This window comes from Salmo salar, chromosome ssa26 (assembly GCF_905237065.1).
Source record: "Salmo salar chromosome ssa26, Ssal_v3.1, whole genome shotgun sequence".
In the NCBI taxonomy this organism is placed as follows: domain Eukaryota; kingdom Metazoa; phylum Chordata; class Actinopteri; order Salmoniformes; family Salmonidae; genus Salmo; species Salmo salar.
This window is the reverse complement of record NC_059467.1, coordinates 37,054,538-37,067,408: the sequence shown is the minus strand read 5'-3', so window position 1 is coordinate 37,067,408 and position 12,871 is coordinate 37,054,538. Positions and strand designations below refer to the sequence as shown.

General features: G+C 44.5%; 1 protein-coding gene across 8 annotated transcripts in view; it reads left to right on the top strand.

Moving 5' to 3' along the window:
- Positions 1-12,871, top strand: part of LOC106587844 (aryl hydrocarbon receptor nuclear translocator 2) — a 112,169-nt gene that overhangs the window by 77,837 nt on the left and 21,461 nt on the right. For all 8 annotated transcript variants that reach the window (XM_045708576.1, XM_045708572.1, XM_045708571.1 and 5 more), the window contains 3 exons: positions 374-525; positions 9,033-9,108; positions 12,727-12,850. In XM_045708576.1, the coding sequence (XP_045564532.1) occupies positions 374-525; positions 9,033-9,108; positions 12,727-12,850 (352 nt within the window). The remainder of the gene's footprint in view (positions 1-373; positions 526-9,032; positions 9,109-12,726; positions 12,851-12,871) is intronic.

Sequence of the window (12,871 nt, the reverse complement as noted above, 5' to 3'; positions counted from 1 at the left end):
AAGAAATGAATCAGCCTTTTTTTGTTGAGTACTCCCAACTCCTTCCTGCCTCAAATTACTCCTTTTTTTTCTTTGTAAGATGGAGGAACATTTCTCTCTCCTCTCTGTCTCTACAATATGTGCTGTTTTGAATTTGCTGATTTAAGCGTTTATATGTTGACCCCCCCCCACAAACACACACGCAAGGTTCCCCTGCCCTCCACTCTAGGTGGTCAGATTGTTTGTGATGTGCCTTATCTAACCTTTGTCCTCCCTCCCCCTCTCCTTCCCTCTCTCTCTCCTTCCCTCTCTCCTTCCCTCCCCCTCTCCTTCCCTCCCCCTCTCCTTCCCTCCCTCTCTCCTTCCCTCCCTCTCTCCTTCCCTCCCTCTCCAGGTGGTAAAGTTGAAAGGCCAGGTGTTGTCTGTGATGTACAGGTTTCGTATGAAGAACAGAGAGTGGATGTTAATCCGCACCAGCTCCTTCACCTTCCAGAACCCCTACTCCGATGAGATCGAGTACATCATCTGTACCAACACCAACGTCAAGTAGGTGGACGCACACACACGGACCGACGCGCACACACAGAAATATTTACTTACATTGATCACACACACAGAGATAGATACTGAATAATAAAAACGTGTGTAAATTGTTGGCACACGTTTCATGTCCTGGGACAGACATGGACCAGTGGAATGTTCTAGACCAGGGTTGGTCCTGCCCCCCTGGTGCACTTTTTTGCCCTAGAACAACACAGCTGATTTGAAATAATCCTAGCTTGATGATGAGTTGGAAAGATGTCTTCTTTTGAATGGGATTCTAACATGTCCGAAGGAAATCCTCAACAGAAATACTGTGAAATGAAACTCCTCCTGGATTCTTTTTACATCTTTGAGTGTTGTACCTTCTGCATGTGTCTGGACTGGAATGACTCTACACACACCGCTGACACTTCACTCATTGCTCTGGTTGTTAACACACAGTCACACATACACACACACACACACATGCACACACAGTGCTCGTGCAACCAACACACACTTACTGACTATTAACACCAGTGTGACAGCATACAGGTCTGCTGCCCCAGTCAGTCAGTCAGTCAGCCATAATATTGACAGTACATGGCGTTGGAATGGTAGCAGTGTGTTTTGCTACCAACTGTTAAAGGTTCAGTATGGAGGATAATATTAACAGTGTGTTATTGATTCACGCCATGTTAATAAGGTGTTAAATTAAACATTTAAGGAAAGTATGTGTGTGTGTGTGTGTGTAACTTGGCCCATTTTCCCTTCTCTAAACAGTGTGTTTTGTAGGAGACAGGTTCCAGGTTGTGTTTGTTTTGGTCCCTCAGGTTCCACAAACCTGTTGGTTGGAACTGGGAGTACTGATCTAGGATCAGATCCCTCTATCCATGTGTTTTTATTCATTGTGATCTAAAAGGCAAAACTGATCCTAAGTCAGCACTCCTACTCTGAGAGGCTTGATACATAATGTCCCCATTGAATATGTGCTGTGACCAGGCCTCCAGTCTTAAAAGCTTTCAGTTTTCTTCTGGTCCACCATGATGTGCATACCAATGGCTTTAAACACAGCCTTTAGCCATCAGCCTAGAAGGACTAGAGTGACCAGTTATAATAGTCACCTTTTTATTTCCTGCATAGCGTTTCCACACCTTTTACACTTAATTAGCGCTGTTAGCATTAGCATTTATGTTACTCAATGCCCTTACCAGTGATGCCATATTTTGTCTGTTTGGGAAACACTGCTGTAGCAGGCCCATTTATCCCCTCTAGCTGTAGCAGGCCCATTTATCCCCTCTAGCTGTAGCAGGCCCATTTATCCCCTCTAGCTGTAGCAGGCCCAGTTATCCCCTCTAGCTGTAGCAGGCCCATTTATCCCCTCTAGCTGTAGCAGGCCCATTTATCCCCTCTAGCTGTAGCAGGCCCAGTTATCCCCTCTAGCTGTAGCAGGCCCAGTTATCCCCTCTAGCTGTAGCAGGCCCAGTTATCCCCTCTAGCTGTAGCAGGCCCATTTATCCCCTCTAGCTGTAGCAGGCCCAGTTATCCCCTCTAGCTGTAGCAGGCCCAGTTATCCCCTCTAGCTGTAGCAGGCTCATTTATCCCCTCTAGCTGTAGCAGGCTCATGTATCCCCTCTAGCTGTAGCAGGCCCAGTTATCCCCTCTAGCTGTAGCAGGCCCAGTTATCCCCTCTAGCTGTAGCAGGCCCATTTATCCCCTCTAGCTGTAGCAGGCCCAGTTATCCCCTCTAGCTGTAGCAGGCCCAGTTATCCCCTCTAGCTGTAGCAGGCCCAGTTATCCCCTCTAGCTGTAGCAGGCCCAGTTATCCCCTCTAGCTGTAGCAGGCCCAGTTATCCCCTCTAGCAGAAACTGTATTGTAGAGTGTATGTGTGTGTTTGTGGATGCGTGTGCATGTTTTTGTGTGTATGTGCACGCCTGAGCATGTTTGTGTTTACGTACACGTGTTAACCTGTTAAGTGCGTGTGACTGCTTACCTGCACGGTTTTTCACCTGCACTACCAGGTCCTGGTCAGTAGGGGGCAGTAGCATCACTGTTGATTTTGTCACCGTGCCTAAATAGAGGCCAGAGAGGAAAAGGAAAGGCCTTTTAGTGGTTGAAAAATCAGAGAATGGGTGCAACCCTCATACCCCAGGACCATCAACATTGACTTTAAACTTGATCCTGACGCTTCCAACACTAACATCCCACTCACACTCCAGAGAACTGGGGAAACACTGGAAGAGTTCCGTTATTCCGTTTGGTTTAGATTGCTAGATTGTGATTGTTCTGCTCTCTCCTCCACCCGTTTGTGTGTGTGTGTGGAAACATGCTCTGAAACATCATTTTCTCAATCTCCTCAGACATTATAATGACTTAAGGAAGGTAGTAACAATGTTTCTGGAGATCAGATTAGTGGAGTAAACATTTGTGTGTGTGTGTGTGTGTGTGTGTGTGTGTGTGTGTGTGTGTGTGTGTGTGTGTGTGTGTGTGTGTGTGTGTGTGTGTGTGTGTGTGTGTGTGTCCCTGTGTGTGCTCCGTTGTGTGGCAGCGTTCTCTCTAGCTGAGGTGAGAGCCAGGGCAGTGGAAACCTGGCTGCATAAAATATCTAATCTCATTCATCAACCCTCTACAACAGTTGTGAAGCTCAGCATCTGACCACTGGGGTACCTGAGCCAGTCTCACCCAGCGACACACACACACACAGGGTTATGAGACAGACCATCTATCTGGTTGTTGGTGTAACTGAGTGTTTCTCTGTAGTAAATGTATTGTCCGTGAGAGACACCACTCTGTTTCTTCTCTCTCATCTCTGGTGTGCCCTCGTTCACTTCCCCTCCAAGATTTAAGAGTTTGATTGATGTCGAGCGACTGCCATATTTCTTTCCTATGGGCCCTGGTCAAAACCACTGCACTATGTAGGGAGTAGGATGCCATTTAGGACGTAGCCCAATGCTTTAACATTCTTGAGGGGGAGTGAATGAGTGCACACTTCATATATTAGGGAAAGAATATAGGGATCTGGACAATGTGTTTACTCTCCTGGGTTATATCCCCCTCTCATATTGGATATCTCTTCACCAACGATAGATTACACACCCAATCATTTGTGGAGACCTAGCTGGGCATATATCCATGTATACAGCCCATATATTGCCACACACACACAGAGTGCAGGCCAGGCCGTATGTCATTACTGTGGTAGCAACTACTACTGGACCAAATAAAGAAAGTAAGATGTAGTTGTGTGGGAAGCCAGTGGAGAAAGCCCTGTTATTTCAGAGCTGGCTGCAGTACACACTGTGGGCCTTGGACAATGAAAATACCATACAATGCATGGTGAATGCACCTACACTATACATACAACAGTATGTGGACACCCCTTCAAATTAGTACATTAGGCTATTTCAGCCACACCTGTTGAACACACAGCCATGCAATCTCCACAGACAAACATTGGCAGTATAATGGCCTGTAATGAAGAGCTCAGTGACTTTCAATGTAGCACCGTCATAGGATGCCACCTTTCCAAGCAGTCAGTTTGTACAATTTCTGCCCTGCTAAATCGTCTGTCCTCGGTTGCAACACTCACTTCCGAGTTCCAAACTGCCTCTGGAAGAAACGTCAACACAATAACTGTTCGTGAGGAGCTTCATGAAATGGGTTTCCATGGCCAAACAGCCCCACACAAGCCTAAGATCACCATGCTCAGTGCCAAGCGTTGGCTGGAGTGTTGTAAAGCTCACCGCCATTGGACTCTGGAGCAGTGGAAACGCGTTCTCTGGAGTGATGAATCACGCTTCACCATCTGGCAGTCTGACGGATGAATATGGGTTTGGCGGATGCCAGGAGAATGCATAGTGCCTGTTTTTCATGGTTCGGGCCCCTTAGTTCCAGTGAAGGGAAATCATAACGTTAGAGCATACAATGACATTCTAGACAATTCTGTGCTTCCAACTTTGTGGCAACAGTTTGGGGAAGGCCCTTTCCTGATTCAGCAGGACAATGCCCCCATGCATAAAGCGAGGTCCGTACAGAAATGGTTTGTCGAGATTGGTGTGGAAGAACTTGACTGGCCTGCACAGAGCCCTAACCTCAACCCATTGAAAACCATTGGGATGAATTGGAACGCTGACTGCGAGCCAGGCCTAATCGCCCAACATCAGTGCCCGACCACACTGACGCTCTTGTGTCCCCGCAGCAATGTTCCAACATCAAGTGGAAAGCCTTCCCAGAAGAGTGGGGGCTGTTATAGCAGCAAAGGGGGGGACCAACTCCATATTAAAGCCCATGATTCTGGAATGAGATGTTCAATGAGCAGGTGTTCACATACTGTTGGTCATGCAGTGTATCTGGATTAAAGGGAATCCAACATTGTAATGGAGAGTGTGTATTCTAACAGCTGCATGGTAGTGTGGTCTATGTTCCAACTGGCTTTCTGACTGTCCTTTAGCCTGCAGGAGTGCAGAAGGAGATGACTTTGGAACCATGACAGACCCACACCTCACACACTGCCCCTTCTCAGTGTGCCTCAGTTGTTGAGCAAGCCAACAGAGCCATCTGTAATGGTTAGTAATGTTGGCTGGCTCTAGGTTGGAACCATAAACTGAGATATTAGAGGCTAGCCTCCACTTCTGGGACTGTTTCTGGGACTGTTTCTCTTTAGGAAGTCATCCGTGGAGGGCTTTTGTGTGTGCGTGCGTGCATTGGCATTGGCATTGTTACCATGGCTACCAGCCTCAGGCTGCCCGCTTGCACCCTTGCTACATCCCATCAGCCACTGCTACGTGACCTGGCTGCTTCCCTCAGAACTCCACTATTAGGCCAGCTCTGAATGTGTGGGCAGAGCACACACACACACACACACATCATAGCAGCCAAGTCACCAATGAAGCCATTCCCCATCCGCTGTTTAACACCGCTGGAGTTTACCCAGGGGCATCAGAGCAGAACAACAACAAATTATTAACCTTAGTAACTCATCTGCATCACACACGCACGTACAAGTGCACACATACACACACACTTACAAACCCACACACACACGTCAGACACACACACTCTGAACCTCTGGCCCTGATGTGAAATAAATAAATAACTGGTTCCATTTTCATAATAATGTTTCTTCCCGACCGTGTGATGCAGAGTGCTGTACAGGTGCTTAAACAGGACACTGTGGAACTGTGCTGGAAACTTGGAGACGGCTTGGCTGGACTTATTTTATGCACATTCTTCAGAAGTTCAAATATCCTCTGGAGTTTTCCTGGCCAAGTGTTATCCATCTTAGTCCTCTCTCAGTCCAGGTGACCTCTGTGTGCTCACCCCTCCTCCCTCCCTACATCTCTACCTCCTATTCTCCTCTACTCTCCTCTCGTCTGGGAGAGAGAGAGAGAATATTCACTGCAGGTGTCTCTTTGAGAGGACACTAAACATAATGGGGTTTTGAAGTAGTTTGTTTTCCTCAGTGGAAGCTCTTTATTCCTAGTGACAGGTGTTTTTGATCAGGACACAAACACACAGGCATACACACACTGGCGCTCTGGCCGTCATATATTCTAGTTACTCACATTAGGTTTGTTGTCAGACGCTAGGCTCTTATAGGCTGTGACGGCCAGGGCCACTAAGTTCAGCACAGCACCAGTCTATGTACACTGCTAGGGGACGCTTTCATGCTGTTAACGCGTTTCCATCTCTCTCTCTCTCTCTCTCTCTCTCTCTCTCTCTCTCTCTCTCTCTCTCTCTCTCTCTCTCTCTCTCTCTCTCTCTCTCTCTCTCTCTCTCTCTCTCTCTCTCTCTCTCTCTCTCTCTCTCTCTCTCTCTCTCTCTCTCTCTCTCTCTCTCTCTCTCTCTCTCTCTCTCTCTCTCTCTCTCTCTCTCTCTCTCTCTCTCTCTCTCTCTCTCTCTCTCTCTCTCTCTCTCTCTGACATTCAGGAATTGATTTGAGGCAGGAAAGGAGGAAGTAGTTTCTCTTTCTCTCTCATTCTTTCTGTTAGATATTCAGTCATTTATTTGAGACAGGAAAGGAGGACTGTTGTGATGTACTTAGAGAGAGAAAGCAAAAAGAGACAGAGATGAGCTGTCAATTTCCTAAGGTCTGTCTGTGGACTCAAACCTAACTGGTCCTCTGTAGTCTAAAGTGGCCTCCTCCTCTCCTCTCCTCATCGCGTCTCCTCAGAGAGAGAGAGAGAGCTGCATACTTCTCATGGCAGGAGAAGAAAAACTGTTTGTTTCTCTCTGGGTAAATAGGAAATGTCAGGGTTGGATGCTCCAGAAAATAACTTAGCAGGAAATCACTCCGAGGCTTCTGAAATTAAGGGCCTGAATTAGATTCTGTGGTGCAATTTGCCAGCGACAAATGGATTCCAGGCACAAGTGTGTGTGTGTGTGTGTGTGTGTGTGTGTGTGTGTGTGTGTGTGTGTGTGTGTGTGTGTGTGTGTGTGTGTGTGTGTGAGAGAGAAATACAGTCATTCTGTTGCCAGCTTACTAATGATGCATAAGAGCTGACAGGAGACATTCTGTCTGGAAATGGTTGAGTTTAAAAACAGCTCTTGAAACATCTTATTGCCGCCACATTGACTATTGGGAATATTTGTTTGCATGCAGGTGTTGCTCTTCTTGTTTAGGCATTTACAATACACTGACTCTGCAACAATGGATGTATCCCAGCCGGTACCCTAAGAGTCAACGACTATTGACCAGGGCCCATAGGAAGCTATGAAGGGAAAAGGGTGCCATTTGGGACACAGGTCATTTTATTCATTACATAACCTTTCCCCTACAAAACAAAAAGGCCTGTTTTTGAGAGTACCGAATTAGAATCTGTTGTTTCCCAGTGTATAGAAGACACAGTTAGAATCTGTTGTTTCCCAGTGTATAGAAGACACAGTTAGAATCTGTTGTTTCCCAGTGTATAGAAGACACAGTTAGAATCTGTTGTTTCCCAGTGTATAGAAGACACAGTTAGAATCTGTTGTTTCCCAGTGTATAGAAGACACAGTTAGAACCTGTTGTTTCCCAGTGTATAGAAGACACAGTTAGAACCTGTTGTTTCCCAGTGTATAGAAGACACAGTTAGAATCTGTTGTTTCCCAGTGTATAGAAGACACAGTTAGAACCTGTTGTTTCCCAGTGTATAGAAGACACAGTTAGAACCTGTTGTTTCCCAGTGTATAGAAGACACAGTTAGAATCTGTTGTTTCCCAGTGTATAGAAGACACAGTTAGAATCTGTTGTTTCCCAGTGTATAGAAGACACAGTTAGAACCTGTTGTTTCCCAGTGTATAGAAGACACAGTTAGAACCTGTTGTTTCCCAGTGTATAGAAGACACAGTTAGAATCTGTTGTTTCCCAGTGTATAGAAGACACAGTTAGAATCTGTTGTTTCCCAGTGTATAGAAGACACAGTTAGAATCTGTTGTTTCCCAGTGTATAGAAGACACAGTTAGAACCTGTTGTTTCCCAGTGTATAGAAGACACAGTTAGAACCTGTTGTTTCCCAGTGTATAGAAGACACAGTTAGAACCTGTTGTTTCCCAGTGTATAGAAGACACAGTTAGAACCTGTTGTTTCCCAGTGTATAGAAGACACAGTTAGAATCTGTTGTTTCCCAGTGTATAGAAGACACAGTTAGAATCTGTTGTTTCCCAGTGTATAGAAGACACAGTTAGAATCTGTTGTTTCCCAGTGTATAGAAGACACAGTTAGAATCTGTTGTTTCCCAGTGTATAGAAGACACAGTTAGAATCTGTTGTTTCCCAGTGTATAGAAGACACAGTTAGAATCTGTTGTTTCCCAGTGTATAGAAGACACAGTTAGAATCTGTTGTTTCCCAGTGTATAGAAGACACAGTTAGAATCTGTTGTTTCCCAGTGTATAGAAGACACAGTTAGAACCTGTTGTTTCCCAGTGTATAGAAGACACAGTTAGAATCTGTTGTTTCCCAGTGTATAGAAGACACAGTTAGAATCTGTTGTTTCCCAGTGTATAGAAGACACAGTTAGAACCTGTTGTTTCCCAGTGTATAGAAGACACAGTTAGAATCTGTTGTTTCCCAGTGTATAGAAGACACAGTTAGAATCTGTTGTTTCCCAGTGTATAGAAGACACAGTTAGAATCTGCTCCTTGTTAAGAGGCAGAGCCTGGACAGCTGTGAGTAGGGAGAGAGAACTAGAGCAAGGGAAAGAGAGAAAACAAGGGAATGATGAAGACAGAAAGGGATGGAGAGGGGAGAGAGCAGCCTGTTACCCCCTATAGTCATTCAGCACAGATGGACAGACCAGCTTGTAGTCTGTATTTAATAGTATTCACAAAGGACCCTTGGGTTTTTCCAGTTGGTCAATGTTCTGATTTGTTCTACAGCCGTTAGGGTGCCAGGTGTGGTATCTTGCTGGTACGTTTGGATGCTGGTGTTTTGCTATTGTGTATCACTAACTTGACCATCTGTTACTAATAATACAATCTAAAGAGGAAACATCAAAGCGATGGTATTGTGTGATTCTGTGTTAATGTGTTGTCATTGTGTGTGTTCTCCAGGCAGCTCCAACAGCAGCAGCAGGCAGAGCTGGAGGTCCATCAGAGAGACGGCCTGACAGCCTATGACCTATCACAGGTACCCCACAGGACCCCTATAGCTGGCCTTATACCTGCCTGTTCATAATATAACATATAACATTGTGTCTTCCCTATACCCACTGTACCCAGTGTGGCCCACTTACCTGTCCATACCCCTGGCTTTTCATGCTAGACAGCTTCTGAAGCTGTTGATTGTATATCATTAAAGGCCCAGTGCAGTCAAAAATGTGATTTTTCTCTGTTTTATATATATTTACATACTATGAGGTTGGAATAATACTGTGGAATTGTGAATATTATGATAATGCCCTTTTTTTAGGTTAAGAGCTATTTGAAAAGACCGCCTGAAATTTCAGCCTGTTTTTGGTGGGATGGCGTTTTGGTCTGCCTGGTGACATCACCAGGTGGTCAATTAGTTAATAGACCAATAAGAAAGCGTTCCAAACCTCTCTGCCAATAACAGCTAGTTTTCGGTTTTCCCCTCACAGAAATTGCTCTTTGCAAAGAAGCTATTTTTGTTTCTTTATGACCATTTTAATTCAAAACAATTACAGTAAGGTAATTGTTACCCATAAATTATTTAATATTGAGATTAAAAAAATGGCTGCATTGGACATTTAAGAGGGCTCAACTGTATAACAGGCTTGGGGTCAATTCCATTTTAATTCAGTCAATTCAGGAAGTTAACAGAAATGTAATTTGTCCTCGATGCTTGTCTGAGGGAAAAAAAAACATTGAAATTGGAATTTCAGTTTAGCTCCTGAACTGACTAAATTCAAATGGAATTGATCCCAATCCTGCTGTATAAATACACTTTCTAAGGTTTCATTAAGTGAAGAGGTCCTTCTGTCCTCTCTTTCTAGCTGTTGACTGTACATCAGTTTCTAGGGTTTCATTAAGTGAAGAGGTCCTTCTCTCCTCTCTTTCTAGCTGTTGACTGTACATCAGTTTCTAGGGTTTCATTAAGTGAAGAGGTCCTTCTCTCCTCTCTTTCTAGCTGTTGACTGTACATCAGTTTCTAGGGTTTCATTAAGTGAAGAGGTCCTTCTCTCCTCTCTTTCCTTTAGCTGTTGACTGTACATCAGTTTCTAGGGTTTCATTAAGTGAAGAGGTCCTTCTCTCCTCTCTTTCTAGCTGTTGACTGTACATCAGTTTCTAGGGTTTCATTAAGTGAAGAGGTCCTTCTGTCCTCTCTTTCTAGCTGTTGACTGTACATCAGTTTCTAGGGTTTCATTAAGTGAAGAGGTCCTTCTCTCCTCTCTTTCTAGCTGTTGACTGTACATCAGTTTCTAGGGTTTCATTAAGTGAAGAGGTCCTTCTCTCCTCTCTTTCTAGCTGTTGACTGTACATCAGTTTCTAGGGTTTCATTAAGTGAAGAGGTCCTTCTCTCCTCTCTTTCTAGCTGTTGACTGTACATCAGTTTCTAGGGTTTCATTAAGTGAAGAGGTCCTTCTCTCCTCTCTTTCTAGCTGTTGACTGTACATCAGTTTCTAGGGTTTCATTAAGTGAAGAGGTCCTTCTGTCCTCTCTTTCTAGCTGTTGACTGTACATCAGTTTCTAGGGTTTCATTAAGTGAAGAGGTCCTTCTCTCCTCTCTTTCTAGCTGTTGACTGTACATCAGTTTCTAGGGTTTCATTAAGTGAAGAGGTCCTTCTCTCCTCTCTTTCTAGCTGTTGACTGTACATCAGTTTCTAGGGTTTCATTAAGTGAAGAGGTCCTTCTCTCCTCTCTTTCTAGCTGTTGACTGTACATCAGTTTCTAGGGTTTCATTAAGTGAAGAGGTCCTTCTCTCCTCTCTTTCTAGCTGTTGACTGTACATCAGTTTCTAGGGTTTCATTAAGTGAAGAGGTCCTTCTCTCCTCTCTTTCTAGCTGTTGACTGTACATCAGTTTCTAGGGTTTCATTAAGTGAAGAGGTCCTTCTCTCCTCTCTTTCCTTTAGCTGTTGACTGTACATCAGTTTCTAGGGTTTCATTAAGTGAAGAGGTCCTTCTCTCCTCTCTTTCTAGCTGTTGACTGTACATCCGTTTCTAGGGTTTCATTAAGTGAAGAGGTTCTTCTCTCCTCTCTTTCTAGCTGTTGACTGTACATCAGTTTCTAGGGTTTCATTAAGTGAAGAGGTCCTTCTCTCCTCTCTTTCTAGCTGTTGACTGTACATCAGTTTCTAGGGTTTCATTAAGTGAAGAGGTCCTTCTCTCCTCTCTCTCTAGCTGTTGACTGTACATCAGTTTCTAGGGTTTCATTAAGTGAAGAGGTCCTTCTCTCCTCTCTCTCTAGCTGTTGACTGTACATCAGTTTCTAGGGTTTCATTAAGTGAAGAGGTCCTTCTCTCCTCTCTTTCCTCTAGCTGTTGACTGTACATCAGTTTCTAGGGTTTCATTAAGTGAAGAGGTCCTTCTCTCCTCTCTTTCTAGCTGTTGACTGTACATCAGTTTCTAGGGTTTCATTAAGTGAAGAGGTCCTTCTCTCCTCTCTTTCTAGCTGTTGACTGTACATCAGTTTCTAGGGTTTCATTAAGTGAAGAGGTCCTTCTCTCCTCTCTTTCTAGCTGTTGACTGTACATCAGTTTCTAGGGTTTCATTAAGTGAAGAGGTCCTTCTCTCCTCTCTCTCTAGCTGTTGACTGTACATCAGTTTCTAGGGTTTCATTAAGTGAAGAGGTCCTTCTCTCCTCTCTTTCTAGCTGTTGACTGTACATCAGTTTCTAGGGTTTCATTAAGTGAAGAGGTCCTCCTCTCCTCTCTTTCCTTTAGCTGTTGACTGTACATCAGTTTCTAGGGTTTCATTAAGTGAAGAGGTCCTTCTCTCCTCTCTTTCTAGCTGTTGACTGTACATCAGTTTCTAGGGTTTCATTAAGTGAAGAGGTCCTTCTCTCCTCTCTTTCTAGCTGTTGACTGTACATCAGTTTCTAGGGTTTCATTAAGTGAAGAGGTCCTTCTCTCCTCTCTCTCTAGCTGTTGACTGTACATCAGTTTCTAGGGTTTCATTAAGTGAAGAGGTCCTTCTCTCCTCTCTTTCTAGCTGTTGACTGTACATCAGTTTCTAGGGTTTCATTAAGTGAAGAGGTCCTTCTCTCCTCTCTTTCTAGCTGTTGACTGTACATCAGTTTCTAGGGTTTCATTAAGTGAAGAGGTCCTTCTCTCCTCTCTTTCTAGCTGTTGACTGTACATCAGTTTCTAGGGTTTCATTAAGTGAAGAGGTCCTTCTCTCCTCTCTTTCTAGCTGTTGACTGTACATCAGTTTCTAGGGTTTCATTAAGTGAAGAGGTCCTTCTCTCCTCTCTTTCTAGCTGTTGACTGTACATCAGTTTCTAGGGTTTCATTAAGTGAAGAGGTCCTTCTCTCCTCTCTTTCTAGCTGTTGACTGTACATCAGTTTCTAGGGTTTCATTAAGTGAAGAGGTCCTTCTCTCCTCTCTTTCTAGCTGTTGACTGTACATCAGTTTCTAGGGTTTCATTAAGTGAAGAGGTCCTTCTCTCCTCTCTTTCTAGCTGTTGACTGTACATCAGTTTCTAGGGTTTCATTAAGTGAAGAGGTCCTTCTCTCCTCTCTTTCTAGCTGTTGACTGTACATCAGCAAGGGGGATATACTCACACCCTTGTATAAATAAAGTTAGTATTACTAAATGAAGTTATCCTTCCCTCCTGTCTCCCTCCAGGTGCCCGTTCCCAGTGTGGGAGGAGGGGTTCACGAGGCGGGCAAGAACACTGACAAGACGGACACCATGTTCTCACAGGAGAGAGACCCGCGCTTTGCTGACATGTACTCCGGCATCTCAGGCTGTACGACATCTAGTTATTTTC